Consider the following 25,619-nt stretch of genomic DNA (forward strand, 5'->3'; position numbering starts at 1 on the left):
GTGTAATTTTTGTCTTATCTGACCAAACACATGATTCCATTGCAGTTAAAATACAAAAGGCAAAGTTCTGTTAATGCAATTTGTTTGTTGGGTTCAGTAAAGGCTTCTTTCATGCAAAGTAGCTTGTTGACATGGAGGTGGTATCTAATGCTTGTTTTAAGACATGATAACCCCAAGATTTCACTAGATAGTGCAGTTCTGAAACTGTGATCCTTGGATTCTTCTTTGCCTCCGTCACCATCTTCCTCACTGTACAAGAAGACCGGATGCACATGTCCTCTTGGCAAATTTGCAACTTGTTGTAGACATTTGAAACATTTTGATTATTGCCCTGACTGTGCATAGTGGTGTTTTTAACTGTTGGTGTGTAGGTCAACAACCATCTGTCTCCATTCAGCAGAAAGGTTTTTGGTGCTACTTACGGTAATTGATGACAATGGGATTTTACATGCGTGCGGCCCTATATTTATACCCCAGGGAAACAGGAAATGATGAAAGGCAGCAATGCAGTTCCTGGAGACTAAGACCAACTAAAAGAAATATAATTTCAAAACCGATGTCCCTTTGTTTGGTTACATTTTAAATGTTCTTTAGGAGTTAAAATAATTTTGAAACCAATATTTTGCAGAAAAAATCATATTACTCAATAAAATGTTTTGTGTTTGAGAAATTATAGTATTGAAATGAAAATATAAGCCCCACCCCCCTATATTTAAGTTCAGAATATGACTCATTGCTGGTGTTTATTTTTTGCATTCACCTTTGAGACATTTGAGACATGAATACATCAAAACTATGAAAAAAACATATATGGAATCATGTAATAACCAAAAAACTGTTGAACAGATCAAAATACATTTCATGTTGCAGACTTTTCAAAGTTGCCACCCGTTGCATTGATGACAGCTTTGCACACTCTTTGCATTCTCCTTGCCTTTCACAAGATTAGGCACTTAGTCTGTTTTTATGTTAACCATATGGGTGTGTGGTAATGCATCATGTAAAGATCAAAAGACCTAGGCCCTGAAAAGATTATTAATACCCATGAGCCTGGGAGGGGTTACAAAGCCACAATCAATGTCGAAGGGCATGAAACACTGAGTCATTGAGTCAACCATGAATACCATATTTTATCAGTGTTTTCCTGAACAGAATGTGAGGCCATCTGTCAAAAAGCGGAAACATGGATCTTGCAACAGGATAATGATCCAAAACAAGCAAGCAATACTACAACAGAATGGCTCAAAAAGGCTGAAATTACAGAGTGTTACAGAATAGCCAAGTCAAAGCCCAGATTAATCCTATATAATGCTGCGGAGGACTTCAAGTGGGCTGGGCATGCAAGACAGCCCCCCTGAACATGGCAAAGTTGAAGCAGTATGATAAAGAGTGGGCAAAAATCAAGCCCAGTCAATGTACGAGATTTTTAAACAGTGTTGAAGAGATACTTGCCAAATGTCCTTAGGTCCAAATATCAACAAAGAAATAAACATTCCAGGGGTGTACTTTCTTATTTAAATGACTGTACATAAATGCACCTTTGATTGAAAAGTATGAAAAATGTATGCAACCATTTCAGACTGATGATGACCTTCTGCTTTTTTGATTTAATTATTGGCCAAAATACATCTGCGGTAAGAAGGGGACCTGTTGCTATCAAAGCCATGATAAAAAGTTGAAGTGTTTTGTCAACATAGTGCAGTCTTGCCTGGTCTAGAAGATAGCTGGTACAGGAGAGGGCCGACTATGGAGGCATGATGACCCTTAATTCTATCAAGTGACTATTCAAAAGAAAAGTAAAAAAAACACTGTGGTTATGAGAGGAAAAATATTCAAGATCCATATCTAAAAGAAAAATGTGCATAATTGGACAACAGAGCAAGGACTTTACTAACAAAGAAAGGGATATGCTGTTTATGTTCAGGGTTTTACTACCCTACGATTATAATTCATACACAATAACACACTACGACTGCATTTATGTTCTGAACAACAACAGATATTATGCATCTTGCATTTAGTGTCTTGAAGATATTCTAACATTATGTTGAATGATTTTAGGCACATTCCTAAAGGGCCTAAAAGACTGCGTACCTAATATACAACTGAAAATAGTCATTCAAAAATGGTAATTGCTACTGCATTAAAGGCTGGATCCAAAATGTCTCAATTATGGTGGTTAGAGTTAGTTGTATATTTTCTCTCCAATTTATCAGACCGATTTTTGCTTTCCATTCCCTTATATCAAAGGAGGAACGTCTGGGTCGTCCACAAAGTTATCAGAAAAGTTGGTCTGCTCAGTTGTGGTGGTTAGCCGTTTCCCTGACGTCTCCAGAGATCCCTCTCCAGAGCTGATCTCTCGTGGGACAATGTTGCAAAAGTCAACCATTGAGTGTTCTCTTGGATCCACCTCCAACCTCTCCTCTCTGTTACCTTTCCTATAACGGGAACAAATCATGTTATCAATCAAGTTGATCTAATATGGGCAGGTTTACAAAGAAGTTACTTTTTAAAATATGCTCCATTGGTTTTGTTGGTAGGGCTTTATGATTAGAGGACATTGTGATTAGATATAATAGCCTATATCAATTCAAATTTTTGGTGATGAATTGGCCAAAGGCATTCAATTGCAAGAGGAATAAAAAACACACTAAACCAGATACACAAAATATTGTAAAAATACGCAAGTAAATCAGCAAATAAACACTACATACAACAAAATAAATAGTAAACATTCACGCTCAATACAGTAAGACAGTAAATTTGACAGTAGACAGATTTAGCAGGAGCATTGATTGGATAGCAGCGAGTTTAGTTTTTGTTTTTATAGTCTGAGGTGTGATTAAAGAACATGCCTCCTTTGACTACAATCAACATTTTAATACCAATGGAAAGTGTATATATTGCTCTTCAATCAGGTCCTACAGTACTACAACATGTCCGTCCTGGAAACATCCTCACCGTGAATGGCTCATAGAGTATGTCACATACAAATGCCTTGGTATATGACTGGACTGCTCAATGTCCTTTAATGTCCATTCATCCTCCTTCAACCCAGAATTAGTTTCTTCTTTTGCATCTCTCACCCACATTGCCAAGCAAACCCTTGTAAAAATTGCCATCCTGCAAATACTTCACAACGGTGTGGTCTGTATGCTAGCCACTAAGAAAAAACTCAATTAATTCAATGTAATTTACCACTCTGCCAATCTGCTCTGTTACCAGCCCCCTTTAACATTCATCACTGTGATGTTTACACTCTGGTTAACTGGTCCTTGCCACACACACACCAGACTCACTGGTTCCAATTACCAACTTATCTCGTTTTCAGTAAACGCCCCATATACCATAACCCCAACATTTGGCATTCTAATACACTGTAAAAACAAATAAATATAACAAAAAAAAAGGTGATTTCCAAGATGGATTTACTTCATTTATATGTGTTAAAAATGTAGGACATTTAACAATTCAAAATCTATTTAATATGCAGCTAAATCTGACCAAGTATTTCTGAATACAAAAAACTACTTATTATGTTCTAATTATATGCTACATATCATGTATCTGTCTGGACATAATATTAGCATGAAACAGAAATGTGATATAATTGGGTCAATTATATTAAATATTTTAAGTTCTCCCGACAACGTGCCACATGGCCCTTTTCTGTTATCTTGATATTACACATCTTGTTTTGCCATAAGAAGTGATGAACAAATAATGAAATTGTCAGAAAAAATGACCTTCAGTGATGAGATCACTGCTTTCCACCTGCCAAAGCTGTACTGGGATATTCCAATGTAAAAACCAAAATCACAAGGGAACTGCTACACAGCTTTGCCATATGCCACTGGTTCTATGGGGGTTTGGTGAGCCTTTTGGAAGGAAGGTAGTGGGGTGGGGTTCTTTGTTTTTTGAGGTCTCTATTTTCCATCTCTATTCTTGTTTCATTTACGATGATTTGTGTTATGATGATATTTGTTTTCTGGTTTTTAACAAAAAATATTTAAAACAGAAAACTGGGGTTCTTGTATTTTAATGCCAGTCTGTTTATCTGCCGGCTTGTCAGGAAAGCTTACACCATAGAATTACAATTGTACTATTTTAACATCCTCGATAACACTCATATCAGCTCTTACTATGCAGCAACTACCTTTCAACAATAGCAGTAGAAATGTTCCGATATGAAATCTAACCTGCCCTCAACCTCTCCCAATTCAAACCCTCTCCTTATCGGTCTGTAGGCATTTCTTGTTTGTTAGTTTTGAAAAATACATCAAAAGACTACATCTAATTAAATGCAGAGGCAAGCGACATTTAGATTGGTTGGCTCCAGCTGAGACAGTACTTGACCTTTCCCCCTCTAACAGAACTAAGCTGCTTCAAAGAAAGCCTCCCCACATACACATACAACGCATCATTTACCAAAGAAACATTAGGGGTGGCAGAGAAATGAAAGCAGACTGGTCAGAGTGAGGCAATTCAAATGTCATTTCGGTGTGCAGCAATATAAATGCCAGGGCGCTATGCCAGAGGAGGCCCTGGCACTATCCCCGGCGGAGGGCGTGGCGCTATGCCGGAAGAGGCCAAGGGCGCTATGCTGGAGGAGGGCGTGGCACTATGACAGAGGAGGGGGTGGCGCTATGTTGGAGGAGGGTGTGGCGCTATGTCGGAGGAGGCCGTGGCACTATGTCGGAGGAGGCCGTGGCGCTATGCCGGAGGAGGCTGTGGTGCTATGCCGGAGGAGGCTGTGGTGCTATGCCGGAGGAGGGCGTGGCGCTATGCCGGAGGAGGGCGTGGCACTATGTCGGAGGAGGCCGTGGCGCTATGCCGGAGGAGGCTGTGGTGCTATGCCGGAGGAGGCCGTGGCGCTATGTCGGAGGAGGCCGTGGCGCTATGCCGGAGGAGGCTGTGGTGCTATGCCGGAGGAGGGCGTGGCGCTAAGCCGGAGGAGGGCGTGGCACTATGTCGGAGGAGGGCGTGGTGCTATGCCGGAGGAGACCGTGGCGAAATGTCTGAGGAGATGCCCCATTGTCACTTCAAGAAATCGCACATTTCACAACGGGTTTTGGTGGGCAAATGGAGCCGGTGGATAACAAAACTGAACCATGTTTCTAATGCCTCTGAACCCTGATTTTTCTGCATTACGGAGCCAGAGAAACACAATATCATCTAGGGTAAGTAAAAAACAAATGGTCTTAAACTAGGACTGAATGTAAACTTCTGTGACTGGTCGACAAAATTGCATTGTCATTAAAATGGGTCTCAGTAATAGCATCACAAAGTTCTGTTTAGCTTCAGTATGTGCCATTGATCTGTACCAGATGGGATTTGAACTGGATTTTGTTCTCTATATGCCTGTTTGCTTGGAGTCTCTTATATGAATCAAATAAAATTACATCTAGATCAAATAAGCAGAAAAAAGATAGGATCAGACTGAGTTCTGGGTCCACCAAAAATGTGCTCACATGCTCTTTCCTCTCTTTTAGAGTTTCTTAACTGACAGCATTCTCAGTGAAAGAGGGCAAGCCAATCTATATTAAATAAATTATGGGATGGGGGCAAGATTAACGACACCTATGAGCTGGGTCTAAGTTTAGCCCCAACACTCATCTTCATAAGGGGCCGGTACACCCAGACGTCAGTACTTTTGGAGACAGATGAAGCCATTAGTTGGAGAGTGCTCTAACAATGCACTCATAGTTAGCGAGAGTTTAAAATGGGCCCTCTAATAGATTAATACCACGGGACATAAAAGGGCCAAATCTAAAGAATTGTCAACAGTATAAGGCCATGCCAGTTGTCACTTCTAATCAGAATGAGGAAGTATTGTAATGTTAGATGATGGCCAGTGAGTAATAAAGCAATGTATTTTATCTTATTAAAACGTGGGTAGTAATTAGTGCTGCAAAATTCTTGCAATAAATTCTCGGGTTACTTTCCAGGCGTCCTGGTTCCAGATATCTTTCTTATTGTCTCTTTATTCTGGGAATCCTGGGATTTAATGAAAACCAGTGAATGTATTGACTGTTTTCGTAATCAGAATAGGATTTAGGGGAAAAGTTAACCTGCAAAAGAAACCAAATACATTTATAGCACCTCAATCTCAGGATTACCTTTTCAATTAGTTACCTCTATACTGTGTGTAAATTGAAACTAACTGACTTTACATAACCGTTTTATGTTCTTGTAAACTGCTGTTTGCAAACATGCCTACATTTTATATATATATATTTAGATTGCTGACGGTGGTGATGTTAGACTATAACTTAAAATTGAATCATAAACATGCCTAGTGATAAGAATAAAAGCCATGGCAGCATAATCTCTGCCCTCAGTTTCCCAGACGCTGAATGCCTTCTTTGCCACAGCAACCTCGGAATGTGACATGTAAGCAACTCCCAGAAGGGTCAAAAGGTCAGATCTAATCAGGACCAAATGGCATAATAACTCAGCAGCATCAAGCAGCACCTATTCACCTATCAAACTGAAACGGAAGTGCCTTAGTCACTTGGCATTTTTATTGAATATTTAATTTAAACAGGTGGAATTACAAATGTAGCCCGCACTCCTACCCACGCACCCCCTGATGGGGCCAGCCAAAGGGCAAAGCCTGGTAAACAAGTCTTAAAATGGAAATGAGCAGTTTGTCTGTTAAAGAGGGGTTTAGTCAGCACACCTAAAGGAGCGGCGAGGCAGCCCAACTAGTCATCATCAAGGAAGATCACCCAAGGACCCTTGACATTTCTGTTTTTTAATAGCAAGGGCACACAGCACAGAATTCAATAGAGCATACTATGCAATATGACTCTATGGTAATATTAGTAATCAAATCTCTATGGGACAGACCCTCAAAATGGAAAAGATTATAAAATACTGAACATGCCACAAATCATAACATTCATTAGCATATTGTCAATTTTATTGGTGGAGATTTCGTGCTTTTTGCATTCACCATATTTACTGGAACAATGTAGGGTTAAAATGTATAGATACTTATTAGGTACCTGGCCGTCCTTGTTTAACTAGAGGTTGGTTGTTTGGCATCATAATGCTCCCTTGACTTTCTTTGAATTCTCTTTTTTTGTGTGCCCTCTGGTACATGAAGTTCATGAAATTGAGGAAAAAATTATGGAAATAATATATATTTTTAAAGCTGATAAAAGTCAAGTCGATATCTAACGATATTAATTACACTGTAGTTACTCTGTTATTAAACCAAGGAAGAAAATACAGATAAATTACCTTGTCTTCTCTTCAGGTCTGTTACTGCATTCAGAAGATTTGGCAGTAGGGGTGGTCTTTTTCGCTTTGATTTCACACAGAGCCTATAACAAAATATTTTAATGAGAACATCCGACAGATACAGAAATGATGGTTGACTTATACATTTGGGCTACTGTACGTATACCAAATCGCGTATAAAACCCTTCATAGAATTAATATAGTGTTATTACAACTTTACAACCTGTTAGATGGTTTCTTACTGTGAAAATGATATATTGGCCAATATACATTTTTATATTTAGTTCAGTTTTCTTCAACTAGCCATTGCAAACATGCACAAATTTTAACCACTGCTAGCTGAAAATGAATGAAAGTAATGAGGTAAAAAACATGCTCACATGCCCCTATTAGTTCCATCAGTTTGTATCTAGCATTGGTTATTTAAAGTTTGCTATGGCTGTTTAGCAAGCAAGTTTATTTATTTAGCACAGTTCATATTGTTTATAGAATCAATTCAATTTGCTTATCCGAGAAAAAGAAAAATATAAAAATAGAATAGAATAAAAACAAATACTAAAATAACAACCTCAAAAAGGCAATATGCTTCATATACAATAAGAAAAAGACTGAGAAAAATGTAATTAAAACATAACTGGTAAATACTGTAGTAGATTCCATGTGGAAGCTATAAAAGCTGTAAGGCTAAACAGTGTGATTAAGTTTCAGTGCTCAGTCATAGGCATGTGAAAAGAGAAGTGTTTTTAACCTGGACTGAAAAATGTATATGTTTGTCTAAGATCATCTGGTAGTTTATTCCAGTTGTATGCAGCATAATTGCTAAATACAGTGTTGCCATGTTTAGTTTAAAGAAAACTAAACAGCGGACTACCGTTTCTCTTGGCACACACACTAATTTCAGGGTGAGGAACCATCTAATCTAAATTAGTAAAAAAGTGTAATTCTCCTTTAAGATGATTATTAATTTATAGCATAACAATGGACATAAGATGATCTTAGTTCTAAAGTCACCCATTGATTGCATAAGATTTTTTACTAGTTTGGTTGACTCGACTGGGAAAGAGTGTGTTATATATATAAACAGGGAGAAATGGTTAACATCTTGCTGTATTTTGCTGTAAACACTCAGTTAAATAAAGTTCCTCACTCTTCCTCACCAAACAACTGATATTTTATTAATTTGATTTTTAAGCTATTTTGCGAATTGCAGAAGAATAATAACAGCACTAAATGGGTGCCGTAGGACACAAAACTGGGAGCAGTTGTAACTCATAAGCACCACTTCTAGAACTACTGGCTGAAACTATACAAACACGTCCCAGTGCATATTTAAGAAAGAGTTTTAACAGATTTTGTGTATCCATGAGCAGGTTTTTTGCGTAACCATAAAGTAGATGACTTTAAAGTAAATCCGACTATCCAGACCCAGCGTTTGGCATCCACCAGCTGTGTCTCAAAAATAACAGCAGTAACATCATTACCAGTTGAATAATGAAGACAGATGCAGTGGATACAAAGCAGTGATGGGTCACAGCACAAACAGTTATCCCACCGGAGCAGAGTGGATGAGAAGTAGCGCTCAGTAGACAGGATCATATAAGGCTTCACCCCAATGGACACCATTCTTACATTTAGCCACTAAGCTTGAACAGCACTTTGGTCAACAGCACTGCACAACGCATATATTCAAGTGTGAATTTTGGCAAAAGCGTGGGGTGGGGGGGTATCACTTGAGAGGCACTTGCTTAATCTTTCATGCATTATTGATTGTGCCGTAATCAGGACGCTTATGCCCGTCGAACGACATTGAGTAATTTATGTTCTGAGCTTGTGTGTCCACACGCCAGGCAGACTGCACAAACAGCGTATTCACTATACATGTTAACAGAGGCTCGTTTGAAAATGTTTCTTTCACTATTATTTAATGATTTTTTGTTAGGTATGCTAAGAACACATTCTTATTCACAGCAACAAATTGGGAGCAATCGAGGTGGCATGTGTCTTGCCCAGAGACAGAACAACCTGGTTTTTCACCTTGTCGGCTCTGTAATTTGACCCAGGAACCTTTAGTTTGCTGGCCCAACGCTGTTTACCACCAGACTACTGCATAGGTAACCATTTTCATTTAATGTCGTCACACAATAAAATGCGGTATAATCCGAGGGGGGTGAATGCTTTTAGCCACTGTAAGCTATTTCTGTGTTTCATTTTCTATCTTGTAGCACTTTCAAGCATTTCAGATCCAATTCATAGTGTTTAACAGCTGAGAAAACTCAAGGCCTGAAAGGCATCTGGCATTGTGAAGCTCAGGATGGTTGATTACATAACCTTGGCATTGTGAAGCTCAGGATGGTTGATTACATACCTTTGGCATTGTAAAGCCCAGGATGGTTGACTACATACCTTTGGTATTATGAAGCTCAGGATGGTTGATTACATACCTTTGGCATTGTGAAGCTCAGGATGGTTGACTACATACCTTTGGCATTGTGAAGCTCAGGATGGTTGACTACATACCTTTGGCATTGTGAAGCTCAGGATGGTTGATTACATACCTTTGGTATTGTGAAGCTCAGGATGGTTGACTACATACCTTTGGCATTGTGAAGCTCAGGATGGTTGACTACATACCTTTGGTATTGTGAAGCTCAGGATGGTTGACTACATACCTTTGGCATTGTGAAGCTCAGGATGGTTGACTACATACCTTTGGCATTGTGAAGCTCAGGATGGTTGACTACATACCTTTGGTATTGTGAAGCTCAGGATGGTTGACTACATACCTTTGGCATTGTGAGGACCAAGTGGCCTGTGATCTGGGACCTTTTTGCAGTCGAACTGTCAGGCCTCACTTCTGCAGGTAGCACCACCTGAAAAATCTGTGTAGTAAATTATTCACATGTTTCATTACCAAGTTAAATGTCCCTTTCCTTTACAGAATATTTTACAGTGTGTTAAATTGCTGTCATCGTTAGTGAATCTGTTTATAGATATCACACAGCGATACAGTTAAATCACTCCAGATTCCACCAAAAGACTGCATCAGAACACATATAAGATTAGTCCAAAAGCAAAGCACTCCTTTAACTTAGAACCCTAGTAACAGGTCATCAAACTAAAGTTGACTGGATATACTGTATAAACTCTTAGTTCACATTCTCTGCTTCCTTAATTAGTTCATATAAATAATGGATTTTGAAGGTGAAATGAGGTGAAGTACTGTCCGATAAATCACCCAGATCCAATGAGAACTACCTATGACATGACATGTTGAAAAACGCTAATCGCTTGAAGCGCAGCCCTGATATTCAGGAAAAGACTGAGATGACCAGCTATAGTGCAGGAACCCAGTCAGGCAAATGTTTCAACACATGTTAATATTCTCTTTTTCCTCAGATATTTGCTGAAGATTTTAATTTTTTACATTTGTTTATTAGTCCAAAATACTTAACATTCACAGAAAGCATTGCTCACCTATCATCTTTTTAATCAGTCTTAAAGGTCACTCTGGCCTAGTTTGGGAGATTACCTGACTACACCTCTCTGTATGGGCGGAGGAATATAAGACCATGACTGGACATAAAATGAAAGATGTCTTTAAACCTAACATTCATACGAAGAGAATTACCTCATTCTGATATGCCATAGCTAACCATTACTTAAAAAAGGGGGACAATTCCATTTCTTTCATCCCACAGCAAGTCATTTATACTGAAAAGAGAATGCTGTGTTGTTGCAAATGTAACTGCCACTCAAATACACTCTAGCGGTTTTAATGACAGTTACCACAATATTTTTTACATTTGCCAACACCCACCAATCTTTCTACAAACATAATCAACAGGAACTCACAATGGGTGGCCACGGTGCACCTTTAGTCCAGCAGCTCTGCAAGAGGATTTCTGGGGAATTGCAGACTTTGATAAAGGTACCAAATTTCAGTCCTTAGAAGGGTTTTTACCAATTGTGTCCTCAGTGAGAGGAAGAACTACACTTCACAAATATACCACCTTCGAGAAAAACTGCCAGGCTGCCATATCTCAGAGTGTAATCCCAGCACTGGGATGGCTGCCTGCAGTTTAATTGGGACATGCCAAGGATTTCCAGCAGCAGCGCGTAGGATGACTAGCTGTTTGAATTGTGGGGACTCATCAACACTCTCTGATGAAAGGAGTGAATTCTTACCCTGCATATTTCTGCAAGCCGTCTCTAAAAGAGCATGCGTTATAATGGCACTGTTTGTCAACATATGACATGATGATGCGCAATGCAAAACAGACTGCCCAAAAAAAGCAACTGAAAAACAAAAGCTTGTGTGATACTTCTCTGACAGCAACCTAACAAAATAAATAGGGGTAGGCTTGACAGACATACTGATGAGAGAGAAATTATATTTTTATAAAGTATTGAAGTCAACTGAACTACAAATCTAAATCCTTAACTGTGAAATGAACTTCTTACCGAAGCGTATCAATTTAAGAGAAATGGGCCAACAGTTCATCAACCTTTTTTCAGCCACAATACAGATTGCCCCTTGAGTCTAATGTGTTATCCCCTACTCCACCTCTTCACCGTTCCCTTGAAAGCGTTTCTCCATCTCCATTCCTATCTATCCTTTCACTTCAACCGCGCAAATCACAATGCCTGCTGGGTTATACGACCTCCATGGATTGCCCTGCACAGTCGCTCTTGCGCAAATCATGTGAATGGGCCTTAACCTTGCACAACATCTCCATGCTCCAAAAAGCATTCACAATAAAACATTTATGATATATAGCTGACTGATTACAGTCGAAACATTGTAACATAGGATATCCACATGATGGAGTACCTTTCCTTTGACTGTCACTCTGGCGTAAGTTGGTTGAACATCCACATCCATCAGGGAAGTGTCCATATGTCTGAATATAAAACAGATGGTAAGGAAGGTAGATTGTTGTTGAAGATGGGTGAAAGCAGGCTGTTGACACCGACCAGAGTTTATGGGACAACATAATTATTTAAATCAAATGAAAATGATATGTAGACACACTTGTGCTCACATCTGAGGCAGAACGGTACCTTGACGACAGAGCTTGGCGAGGCTCGACACATTCTCACTCAGTGCCTTGACCATGACCTTGACTTAGAAGGTGCATAAACTCACTGGCTAGTTTGTTTACGAATTCAAAATTGCCATCTATATAAGCTATTTATAAACTGTAATAACTACTAAGTACACAGACTTGTCTGGTGAATTTTTGTTGGTGCTTAGATCAATTTGCAGATGTAATTTTTCACTTTGTCATAAGTGAATTTTTTTTCGTGCTTTAAAATCCATTTTGATTTAATGTTGTAACACAACAAAAAGTCCATGGGAGTGAACTGTTGACAGCTACTATACATGTTCAGTTTTCTGAACCTAGATGTTGTAGGTCTGTTATAAAAACCGACCCTAATCTTGTCAAAACTCTTACATCTCAGTAAAACTCTCCTGGTGTGGAGTAAGTACTCCATTGCATGGGAGGAGTATTCATGTTTTTTGAAATGACCAACCTATAGACTTCCAGATCCAAGACAATGGCGTTGTTGTTTTCATCTTCCGTGAGACGGAAATCCAACCTACGGATGATACTGTCATTAGATAGATCAGTGATGTCTACTAACAGTGTAAATCTTGTGAGTCCAATAACCTGGCGCTTGTGCAGAAAAACCACGCTGGACATTCCAAGGTATTCCAGTTATACACACTTCATACCCTGTCATTTCCCTGGCTTAACAAAAGAAGGATGCAGCTGTGCACAGACTTTACTGTCAGCCTCCTAAATTCTCACTATGGAGACAGGCTATCCCCACTGACCAAATCACAGCAACAGGAACACCTGCAGCTGAAGCAACTCATAATACCAAAGTCTGGAACTGATTGGTGCAAGAGCTCACCGATCTTGTTCACCTGGTCATTACAATGAGTTGATGGAAGGTTGCAGAATATATTTTTTAAACGTATCACACCATAATTTCCTCTCACAAACTGTATGTTCTGTAAATTTTCAATTTGCTTTGCTCCACTTTAAATTTTTAGTCCCTACAATATATGCAATTGGTGTGGAATGTATATTTTTTTCTGTTTCTGGGCCAAATTTAAGAAGTACTCATGTGGGTGTCTTTTACAGTAAAACAAATTGACAACTTTCACTGGACAACTCCATGAGCGTCAAAATACAGAACCCAGTTTTAAATCCCTCCTTTTTTTGGTAGTCAGTGTTTCCTTTAATACAGTAGCTTCCTTTGTATTTGATCAACATGTTTCTGTTTGTTTAAAACCAAAACATTTTCACAGCCGTTTTTCAACATGAGTAAGGCATAAAGTGCTGTAGCAATAGAACATAGCAGAGAAGGATACATAATGTATCACCAGAAAAGGAAAGTAGGTTCATTTCCAGTGCAGCTCAGTTGGTAGATCATGACACATGGCTGTGGGTTTGATTCCCACAGGGGACCGGAATGAAAATGTATGCACTTAGTAACTTCTGTAAGTCACTTTGGATAAGATTGTCTGCTAAATAACTAAAATATAAAATGTATTATGTATCACATACACTGTATAATATTTCACAGTTTGTGTTAGCAGAATGACATCAATGTGAACAAGGGACAACTGGCCTTCGGCACTATTTTTCTTGTGGCCAACTATGGCATGAAAGACTTAACTAAGACGGATCCTGTGGTTCTCTGGGAGCTAGTATCTGTGTGTGTGTGTGTGTGTGTGTGTGTGCGTGTGGGCATGTTTTACATGAAAAGTTGACCATGTGGGGACGTCCCCACAAGGAAACACTTGATTTTCTGGGTTGATAAAATTAGGGTTACGGTTAAAGTTAGGGGATACAGAATTATTTTTTTGCATCTCCACAAGGTTAGTAATACTGGACTGTGTGGCTGTGTGTGTGTGTGGCAGCGTGTGTGTGTGAGGAAGACTACTGTACATATTCTACTAAATATTCTGCTGTGGGACCAGGAGCTCTATTTTGGAACCACTTTGCATAACTGATGTAATGATTTATTGTACCTTTGTTTCTGAGTGCCCCAGAGAAAAACATCTGTTAATGTCATGGTGACACCATTACTGCAGCAGAAAAGGCTTGCTTCTAGCCCAGCCAGGTCAGAATATCTGGTCCATACTGTTTTTTCCATTAGCAGATCACAGCATGGCAGTTTTAGTAACAGATTTATTTGAAACTTTTTTTCTCCAAATGTAGTGATGTCCAAATATTTACCACCTTCCTTATCATAGAAACTCCCAACAAGATTGGGAGATTCAGTCACATCCTCCTAAACACACCCCAGTTATGCTTAAAGGGATAGTTCGGCTCACATTCATATTTGGGTACAGTTACCCTGAGTTGTTCTTGAAGGCACAGAGTAATTTTTCAAAAGAACCCATTATTCAGCTCTGTGACAGCCTGTAATTATTATTTTATTTTTAAAATAATGTTTTTTATTTGAAGCCAATATCATCAATACATTTTTTATTTTATTTGTAATTGTTATATTATTTTTAGCATTGCCCAAATTCTTAAATGGAAAATGGATCGTCCCACTTCACAAAAGCTGCATGGCAAGTGGAAAACTCCAAAACACTTCAAACTACATTCGATAACCTGTCTAGCACTGATTTTTTTAAACTTTATAAGAGCCGGGGGAATTTGGTTACTTCAAACTGGTAACTTCAGTGACTTCAAACTTTGTTTAAGCAACAGAGAAAGATATTAAAACAAGTGGCTTCTGACAACAGCCCTGTACAGTAAAAGGCATATTGTTTTGATGAGCCTGATATATTTTGAAGATATGTTTTTTTATGAGCCTTTCCATAATGCGTTTGGCACATCTGTAAGCCCATCATTGCTCGGCAGAAATACACAATATAAAATATGTACTTTTGACCATGCAACCCAAATTAATCGCAAAATGGGTATGTCTCATCTCAGAATCAACCATGCTTCTCTAGGGCAGTATGTTTGCAGAATAGATGGTGGTTTTCAGTATATTTGCTGTATTCTACAAAGTTGTATATAATGTTTATAATACGGGTTGTATTTTTGAAGCAACTCCCTCCCAATCCCTGCATACATACTTGGGTTCGTTGACATTCATCACCCTTCCCTGGGGCGTGATCAGAGTCCTCTGGGCCTTGGGCATCTTCTCGGTCTCCCTGCAGGGAGAAGCAAAGCATGAATCCGGCTGGAAGGGAGCTCTCCTGGCTGACAGACTGCAAATTACACCTGAGTTATGGGGATGTCAAGGTGAAGGTGAAACTCAATATCCGAGAACTAGAAACGGGAAATATATGAAGGGAGTTGTGGTGAAAGATGTTTCAAAAGGCATTACTGGTGAACACTATTACCAAAAAACACAAATTAACACCGCAACTGTAAACATTTGGCCAGGTTGAAAACCGATCTTTGGCAGTCAGATTAAAACCAGAACATCATTTAGACATCAGGGAAATATGTGATTGTCGTTATGTGTTGTGTTAAGTGATGGGAGTTTTAAAACAGCAACAATCATTCACAACCATGACTATACAATGTCATACAATTCTGGTCCAGATTTAACTAACGATATTGTTTGAATAAATTAACTGCTATGTTATTTGATGACAGATCTGTGCAAATAAGAACCGTTGGCATTGCCTGAAGGCAGTATACACAGGGTCAAAATCTCTCTCTCGCACACACATATCGACACACTCACAGAAAGGCTCTGACAGAACACATACACACATGCGCGCGCAAACACACACACGGCCCATTAGGCCAGAGCATCAGTGGATTATGGGAATTGATGGTCAAGGAGAGCTAGCCTTCTTCAGCACCCCACTGGGAGCTGGCCGTTGGGGTCATTACTGCAGTATACCAGTGCAGGGGAAACCGCGATACACACACAGCTGACAGCTCCGTCAGCCTGGGACGTCCCTTCAATCATTTGCCCTCTTGGTTCTCGAGTTGACAACTCGGAAAGGGTGAATTTAGGGATGTGTGAGAAGTGGGAGGAAAGAGGAGATATCGGAAGAAATGCAAGGGAGTGAGTGTGTGTACAGCTGGCACGTTTTACCACACCACTCGCATGTCTTTAAAAAGTGCCCTTACGTTAAGAGGCTAAGCCTCACATTGGAATGTTCCACCATTCTTTTTGTGGGATTACCAGGGCAGCACATTGACTGATCACAAATCAGGTTGACATAAACAGTTGTATTTGTATGTTTAACGGACTAAAGTGACTGATGTCAATACATAAAAAGGTCCACCAAACAATAACCATATTGGTTTTCGTGCAAGTACGGATATTGTTTGTTGCCTCTGAGTGGCTTGTGGTAATGGTGTGACCATTCACAATCACGTGTCACACTAAATTCAAAAGAACAATCCAGCTTCCTTTCAAAAAACCATTTACACAGGTATATCAAAGAAATTAATGAAAAAGTGTTAAACAAACAGAACGCTACAATTGCTGCACTGCTTTCACCCATTTACCAACATCAGGGACATAAGTAATCATTAAAAACACCAAGCTATCCTAGGACAGGTGAGCCTGACAGAGCCCTTGGCTCATATGTTATACCTTGACCTGACTTTGCTAGTCAGCAGGACATCAGCGTTGACAGCTCTACTGGCAGGTTGTGGGCTCCTGACTTGAACACAATGAGTTCAGACAGCTTCTTAATAAGCGATTCCGTGTTCAACCACCCACACGCCAAACACTACACTACTACGTTTATATCTACAGTTTCAGTGCAAGTTAAGTCATGTCCTATATAAATACCACCACAGGTGAGATGGAGACAGGGCCTGTCTATAAAATATTATTTATATTAATTTATATTCTTTTTTTTTTTTAGGTATTTGGAGGTTTTGTTTTGTTCCGTTTTGTTTTTGCTGTTGTCCCTGAATGTAGCCTGTTCTGTTTGGTTTTTGTCCTTCGTTCGTGAATGTAGCTTGTCCTTCTGTAGTTATTGTTTTCGCCTGTGTCTGGTTATCTCCCAATTTAGTCTGGCCAGTTCTGTCAGCCCTTTGTTGAGTTATTGTGTGTCTTGTCTGTTGGTCTCTGTGTTCCTGCCTGCCTGCCTTGTTCCTGACGTTTTGTTGTTCTTACCGTTTCAGTTTCATTATTAAACCCTTTTGTTGCCCTTTAACTCTGTGCCTGGCATCCTGCTTACTTAAGAACATGATAGGAATGGATATGTAATCTTCACTTGAACACTAGGTAACCTAATCCAACACTGAAAGATAATACTTTGCAATAATTTATTCATCTAAGATCAACAGAAATTCCATAATGCGGAAACAATAAGCACACACAATAGCTTCAATAGCTGGTATTTTTTTACTTCATGTAGCCGTTTCTTGTAACAGTCTATCAGCTTAGATCAACTGGGAGGAATTTTTGCCTAATCTATGATTGAGATAATATTTTGATAGCGTTTCAATTGACATCTGGACTTTGACCATTCCATGAACCTCTATTTCTTCTTTTTGAGACATTCTTTTGTACAGTAGCTTTGCTTGTGTGTTTTGGATCAATGTCCTGTTTCAACACCCATGTTCAGTTTGGCTTTGTCTTTTTTAACAATGGCCTTTAGGCCAAGTTTCTGCAGTCTCTATCTGAAAGCTGACCTAAGCACTTCGACATTGATTGTGGCCAGAGTCATGCAGATCCCTTGATGTTACCCATGGGTTCATAGAGACTTCTATGAGTATCTTTTGTTCAGATCTTGTAGTGAATTTGGTGGGATGACCTGTTGATAGCCAGTGGTCTGGAATTTTCTGCATTTGTAGATCTGTAGACAGTGTAATGATGTACTTAGAATTGCTTGGAAATGGTATTGCTACCCTTCCCAGACTCATAAGAATGAATATTTCTTCTTCTGAGGGCTTTGGATAAGTCTTTTGATCTTGTTATGATGTGTTTCCACACACATATTATTTAGAAACCAGACCAAGTTTCGAATCATTATGGACAATCCATCGTTTGCACCAGTACTTTATTATTTATTATAATTGCATACATGGTTGTTAATTACTTTTCGTGTGATTCGTTAAATTGAATTACCTTGATCAATGAATGTGGTTGGAATTTAGCTCAAATTGCCATGTGTCCAAATACATTAAAAAAATATATAATAATTAAAACTTTCAAAGGGGTATACTTACTTTTTCACATGACTGTAATTAAGAAAAGGCAGCACATTTCTGGTGTTTTTTTCTACATGTCAGCACAGGTTACAGTTACATAGCCAATTGTATTACCTTAGGCCTACATTTTGTTGGTGTATTAACTGTCCATGGATTGCGTATGTCTTCACAGCCCAGAGTTAATCCTTGGTGGAAGCAACTATAGCATCCATTACCGCCCTAATCACTTTTTGGTACTCAACTCTTTGATACTGTCTATAAAAAAAATAACAAACATTTGAAAATCTAATTTTTTATGAATCTGAAGTCTAGTAAATTGTGAAGACTGTGCAAGGGAATGGGTATATGGCCATTCAATAGACGCTGTACAAGCAAAATGTTTAGAACATTATTGGAATACCTTACAAACACCCAATTTAAACTTTAGATTAAACTTAAAATAGGGTGGATAAAGCTGAAGCCAATACATCAACTTGACAACTGGGTAAAGAAAGTATTTTTCACAATCAATTGCTAAGGAAGCCTTATATTACCTGATTGATTAAGAAATAATGTACACCCTGGATATAATGACTAGATGCTTGTGTCTTTGTCCTCACAATAAGTTCCATTGTCCACAGAGTGAGAATTTCAATAAGGACATTGATACTGATATAAAGAGTTGTCTCCCAGTTGCTGAGATGGCATGTGCATCAGTGTTACTTACTTATAAGCACACTCGTAAAAACCTAAGCAATATAAATCATATAATAGCTATGCATAATAGGCACTGCATAACAGAATAGCAACACATGTCAATCTTGTTAATAAATTCATGGAATGCTTTGCAGATGTGTAATACATTGGGTTAATGAAACTGTGGTTAAACTGTGGTTAACCACACAATGGGCATTTTTCAATAAATAATGACAAATATCATTTTTTGATTGTTTTTACTGCAGTTAAGAGAATGCTTTCATTGCTTTCCAATGTTCTCTTAACTGCATTCTGAGGTAACAAGATTGCAAAGCTAAGCCTCTTTACTTACATGAGTAAAAACGCATGCTCCTTACCCTTCAAGCAGTCATATTAGTATACAGTGGGGAGAACAAGTATTTGATACACTGCCAATTTTGCAGGTTTTCCAACTTACAAAGCATGTAGAAGTCTGTCATTTTTATCATAGGTACTCTTCAACTGTGAGTGACAGGATCTAAAAATCCAGAAAATCTTTTTATTGCATGACATAATTATTTGATACATCAGAAAAGCAGAACTTAATATTTGGTACAGAAACCTTTGTTTGCAATTACTGAGATCATACATTTCCTGTAGTTCTTGACCAGGTTTGCACACACTGCAGCAGGGATTTTGGCCCACTCCTCCATACAGATCTCCAGATCCTACAGGTTTCGGGGCTGTTGCTGGGCAATACAGACTTTCAGCTCCCTCCAAAGATTTTCTATTGGGTTCAGGTCTGGAGACTGGCTAGGCCACTCCAGGACCTTGAGATGCTTCTTACGGAGCCACTCCTTAGTTGCCCTGACTGTGTGTTTCGGGTCGTTGTCATGCTGGAAGACCCAGCCACGACCCATCTTCAACGCACATACTGAGGGAAGGAGGTTGTTGGCCAAGATCTCGCGATACATGGCCCCATCCATCCTCCCCTCAATACGGTGCAGTCGTCCTGTCCCCTTTACAGAAAAGCATCCCAAAAGAATGATGTTTCCACCTCCATGCTTCACGGTTGGGATGGTGTTCTTGGGGTTGTACTCATCCTTCTTCCTCCAAACACAGCGAGTGGAGTTTAGACCAAAAAGCTCTATTTTTGTCTCATCAGACCACATGACCTTCTTCCATTCCTCCTCTGGATCATCCAGATGGTCATTGGCAAACTTCAGATGAGCCTGGACATGCGCTGGCTTGAGCAGGGGGACCTTGCGTACGCTGCAGGATTTTAATCCATGATGGCGTAGTGTGTTACTAATGGTTTTCTTTGAGACTGTGGTCCCAGCTCTCTTCAGGTCATTGACCAGGTCCTGACGTGTAGTCCTGGGCTGATCCCTCAACTTCCTCATGATCATTGATGCCCCACGAGGTGAGATCTTGCATGGAGCCCGAGACCGAAGGAGAACAACCGTTATCTTGAACTTCTTCCATTTTCTAATAATTGCGCCAACAGTTTTTGCCTTCTCACCAAGCTGCTTGCCTATTGTCCTGTAGCCCATCCCAGACATCCCTGATGTCCTTACACAGCTCTCTGGTCTTGGCCATTGTGGAGAGGTTGGAGTCGGTTTGATTGAGTGTGTGGACAAGTGTCTTTTATACAGGTAACGAGTTCAAACTGTTAATACAGGGAGTGGAGAACAGGAGTGCTTCTTAAAGAAAAACTAACAGGTCTGTGAGAGCCGGAATTCTTACTGGTTGGTAGGTGATCAAATACTTATGTCATGCAATAAAATGCAAATTAATTATTTAAAAATCCTACATTGTGATTTTCTGGATTTATGTTTTAGATTCCGTCTCTCACAGTTGAAGTGTACCTATGATAAAGATTACAGACCTCGACATGCTTTGTAAGTAGGAAAACCTGCAAAATTGGCAGTGTACCAAATACTTGTTCTCCCCACTGTATATTTGAACTTACAGTGACATGCAGTGGCTAAAACTGTAAACTGCACTTACAGTACCAGTCAAAAGTTTGGACATGAATACTCATTCATGGGTATTTGTTAATTTTACTTTCTTTCATTATGGAATACTGTAGTAAGACAAGAACAGTCAACCTGGAAAATTTCAAGAACTTTTAATTGTCTTGAAGCGCATGTTCAAAACCAATCAAGCGATATGATGAAAATGACTTATGAGGACCGCCACAGGACAGATAGACATAGACACAGTTACCTCTGCTGCAAAATGTAAATGAATTAGTCACCAGGCTCAGAAATTGCATTCCAGGCGACTACCTCATAAAGTGGGTTGAGGGAAGGGCAATATTGTGCAAAGCTGTCATCAAGGCAAAGGGTGGCTACTTTGAATAATCATTTTGCAATCATAGTTATTACTGTACATTGATTAATACATCTGTGACATGTTTCATGATGGAAAATCATTGGCCTGTCAGAGAGGGGGGTTTAAACAGAGGGACTGATAAACACCAAGCTACGACTGGAAAATGAGTGCTTGCAGAAAAGGCCTTGGCCAGAACTAATCATATGAAGGAGCATAATTTAGCATTTTCATCAACATTTCTTTAATCAACTGAAGCCCAGGGTCTTTATCAGTCAGCCCCGATATGGAAATGAAAACTACGATTCTAGCAGATTAACACAAAGAAACAGGAAGACCAAATGACAGTTGGCATACGTACAGTACACGTGTACACTCATATTTGGGGTCTGGATAGGTGACTACCTACCTCCTTTCGGCCTTTTTACTCCGCTCAAGGTGACGGTGAGTCTCCAGGCGTGACTCGGGAGTAAAGGCACACAGCTTCTCCCAAAACTCCCTCTCCTGATGGTCTGAAGTCGGGCAGCTTTTCCTCTCTTTCTCTTCTCTCACTTGATTCTCCGTGTTGTCCTCAGGCACAGGCCTACAGATCAATAATCAAAACTTGTGAGTAAAAAAAAAAAAAAAGAATGCTGAAACACAGGTTGACTGATGGTGAACTGAAATACAGGACAGAGACGATTTTAACAAACCAAAACCAATCTCAGGCCATGCAGTAGTGTTTCCGGGTCAATCGACATGTTTCATTAATAAATGATGTGGTGGCTTTCAGTTGTGTGTTTACGTTATTTAATGCAATGCATTGAAATCTACACTAATTCAAATGTTAGTCTAATATAATTTGTCAAACAGCCTGCAGCAATGACATAAAATATAGACCAATCCAATCTTGGCTAATATGTTAATTTGAACCTAATTGCATGGTTTTAATAGGAAAACAGCTTTCACTCCGATATGAGGGTTAGGTTAATTGCATTAGGAATAAACATGCCAAATGTTGTCAATATTCGATATTACTTTCAATATTGATATAGCCTAAAAAGACAGTGAATAATATGCATAAAATCCTAAACAAAACAACATCAAATGGCTATGTCAAAAAGACACCATGCTCCTTAAAACCATGCAGACTAAAGACTCAAGGGTTAATGCACATCAATGGAGATCCAATATCAAGTGAAAGGGACTGCTCCCAAACTATATCTGTTTTGTTTCTGTTTGAAATGTTCGAATCATACACCACATTCAGACTTAAAAGCATTTATTTGGACAGTGAATAATTCTATTAGGTAAAAGTTTTAATCAAACAAAATGGTCAGAGGAAAACAACTAAATATGAGGTTCTCGTTTCATGATGGGCATTGACAAATCACTGGGGTTTTACGCAAATCGGAAACGGACAACAAATCAGTTACTGCGCACAACAGCTCCTCTAAATACATTTACATTCTGATTTAGGGGACAGGAAAAAGCAGATGAGTACTCTAATGGTTGGCATAGCTAATCTAGTCCACCAGCACAGCACTTAAGAATCGTAAAAAAAAATATTTCCAGGAAAAGTGATGAGTTTACATGTCTGATTAAGGTGGAAAGCTTGAAAAAACATACATGGTTTTGTTGATGTCAGTGTACCAGCGTCCATCAAAGCCTGGTTTCTTCGGCTCTTGCTGAACCTCTTCGACTCCCTCTTCCTGGCTCTTCTGTCTCTCACTCGCTCTCTTCCTCAGGTACTCTTGCTCCTGCTGGTGAATAAGTCGCCTCACCTCCTTCAGGCCCTGTCCGGACCGGATTCTCTCTGACCTTCCAATCTCTTTTCCATCCAGATACTGAAATGACACACACAGCTATTAGTTCCCCTGCTACTCCACGCCATCTACGGGCTAACCAGGGCGTGCGATTTTAGTGTTTAAACTTGACAAAAATGGATGCACATATCGCTATGAGTTGATTCGAATAAGAGCATCTGCTAAATTGCTCAGTGGTGCAGTCTTCGAACTGTTGGTACTAAAGAGTGCACCTGACAACTGTATTTCACTCTCAGAGAAACCATCAGGCAATTATCCAGATTTTTTCTTGAGAGACCATCCTGATACCTTCAGTTGGGGCAAGGTAGCCACCACATACTGTCTGTATCCCTCAAACTCGGTGCAGGGGTTCCCCACCAGGAAAAGCTCCTGGAGATGGAGGTTGTGCTTCAGGGACTCCACACTACTCAAGCAGCCTATAAAGTTCACTGTCAAGTCCAGCTTCTGGAGACTCTCGCATCCTGTTGTAAACAGTTGAAGAGGTAAGAAGAGTATCTGAGGACCTATTTGGTCTATTTGACTCGCCAAGTCCACAAGGTTGAGTCAAAGCACTAGTGATGTACGAAAACTATGGATAAGCAGAAATGTTATCACATAAGAAATACATTTGGTAATTTCCTTAGCCTACATTAACACAAACAAATAAGACAGAGTTGTTACTTATAAGGTAAAATACTTACCCTCCAGGTTTTCAATGAGTTCAATGTTGTTTAAAGCTAGGTTTAGATACTCCAACTTCTTCAATCTATGTACATTTTCTATGGAGTCAAAATATTGAAATTATACTTGTGGTCAATGAAAGATTGGACAAGCACACATGCGAGTTAGATGAAATTAAAACATGTCAACTGAATTGGTTCGGAATTATGAGATGGAAATACACTTTAATCACCTATTCTGGGAATGAGGTTGTTTTGAAGATACAGAATTTTCAGGTCCTTGCACCATCTATCAATGTGTTCTATTTTCTCGACATCTTGTTGATGCAAAGAAACCTCCTCCAAGGAAAATATTTCGCAGTTGTTATGTTCTGATCGACGTCGGACCAAATCTTCTGTAACTGTACAGTACGGATATAGTGCAGTAAATGTTATACTTAAGTACCTACACAGGCCAAAATAACAACAACAAAGACAACACGCATGTGATCATCGCTAATGCTAACGTTTGCTGGGCTTTTTCTGAACTAGTCTGTAAATAGTTCGTTTACAGTAGTTGCCTGTATCACAAAAAGTTAGCTAGCTAGCTAGTTAAAGAAAATAATACTTTTTTTTTTATGTATTCTTGTTAGATGAATTGCCTCTGTACTTTTGGGTTATATCACTTGTAGCGTACTGCTAGTTATGTGTACTTACTCAGAACCATCTTCTCTTCTGTTTGGCAGGCGTTGCTATAGGAACCAACCCGCACCAACAATTCGGGTTTTCGAGGCAGAAATGAATATGATGGGTGTTTCAGTGAACCGTTTTGCTCTCTTCAGTTGGGAGAATGTGGCTCCCACGATTAGTTTTATTTGTTGCGTCTAGAAATTTAATTATAACCATTAAATAAAGCCAAATCCCTAAATGTAAAGTGTACAGAGTTAATTTACTGCCAAAATGTTAGATCACGTGAGAGCCAATCTTATCCCCACCAAATCATATCCCTCCCTCCAACAAAGGTTCTCTGTATGTTTCATGATTTAAAGAAAGAGAGGCTAATTAGTGACCGCTGAAGAAAGCTTTATACTTTCAGTTTCCTCTAACTGGGCAGCGACTATAAAATAGTTAAGTAAATAAATACAGAATATTCATTGACAACATTGATGAAGATATTAATGTGAGGATAAGGATGCAGATGTGAAGTAAAGGGGTTAATAAACAAACATGTTAATTACTTTTTGTAGCAGCCTACCCCCTGTGATTCTTTAAGTCCAAAATAAAAAGAAATCTGTCCAAAATAATAGAATGCAATTCAGCAGATATTTATTATAAGCCAATTATTAACAATGCAATTAGAACAGAAAAGGGTTACGTACGGTCTGATATACCATGGCATTCAGCCAATCACGATCAAGATGGCTGAAAGCTGTGGTATATCAGACCTTATACCAAAGGTATGACAGAGCAATTATATAGCAATAACGCATGTGTTGGTAACATATTGAGGCTATTGAGCTATATCAAGGCACTTGTTGCGTCAGGTCTGTGAACAGCTTGTGGAATATTCTTCTGACAAAAACACAACCTTACACCACTGAATCACCCTTCAATTCCGTAAAGATGTCTCTTTTTGCGTGGACAATAACAGAAGCTGTGTTTTTGTTGATAGCTTGGACAGGGTATTAGAAGTCATTTAAATATACAGTGAATGTATATTAACCATGCGAGGATGATTTTGCATTTTACATTCAAAGTGGAGGAAAATGATA

General features: G+C 39.2%; 1 protein-coding gene across 3 annotated transcripts; it reads right to left on the reverse strand.

Moving 5' to 3' along the window:
- Nucleotides 1–742: 742 nt before the first annotated feature.
- On the reverse strand, nucleotides 743–24,787 carry lrrc6 (leucine rich repeat containing 6). Of its 3 annotated transcripts, none has more exons than XM_020042233.2 (12): nucleotides 24,565–24,787; nucleotides 24,102–24,269; nucleotides 23,890–23,967; nucleotides 23,567–23,670; nucleotides 23,013–23,230; nucleotides 21,814–21,987; nucleotides 15,359–15,436; nucleotides 12,784–12,849; nucleotides 12,080–12,149; nucleotides 10,032–10,127; nucleotides 7,249–7,331; nucleotides 743–2,438 (listed from the first exon to the last, which is right to left on the reverse strand). In XM_020042233.2, exons 1-12 carry the CDS (start codon nucleotides 24,572–24,574, stop codon nucleotides 2,240–2,242), a joined length of 1,344 nt encoding a protein of 447 aa, XP_019897792.2. In that variant the 5' UTR covers nucleotides 24,575–24,787; the 3' UTR covers nucleotides 743–2,239. The 3 variants fall into 3 exon arrangements, with proteins under 3 accessions (XP_019897792.2, XP_010891509.2, XP_019897784.2); XM_010893207.3 differs by having other exon boundaries at nucleotides 10,032–10,118; nucleotides 23,498–23,670; nucleotides 24,565–24,786; XM_020042225.2 differs by having other exon boundaries at nucleotides 23,498–23,670; nucleotides 24,565–24,786.
- Nucleotides 24,788–25,619: the final 832 nt, after the last annotated feature.

The sequence above is a fragment of the Esox lucius genome, chromosome 3 (genome assembly GCF_011004845.1).
Source record: "Esox lucius isolate fEsoLuc1 chromosome 3, fEsoLuc1.pri, whole genome shotgun sequence".
Taxonomy (NCBI): domain Eukaryota; kingdom Metazoa; phylum Chordata; class Actinopteri; order Esociformes; family Esocidae; genus Esox; species Esox lucius.

What these genes read in the sequence shown, in the direction of transcription:
- lrrc6 (XM_020042225.2), bottom strand. An exon ending in ATGAATGTCAACGAACCCAA is followed by an intron (nt 12,850 to 15,358) that starts GTATGTATGCAG and finishes TATCATCCGTAG; the next exon opens with GTTGGATTTCCGTCTCACGG. An exon ending in GAGTGACAGTCAAAGGAAAG is followed by an intron (nt 10,128 to 12,079) that starts GTACTCCATCAT and finishes TTTACTACACAG; the next exon opens with ATTTTTCAGGTGGTGCTACC.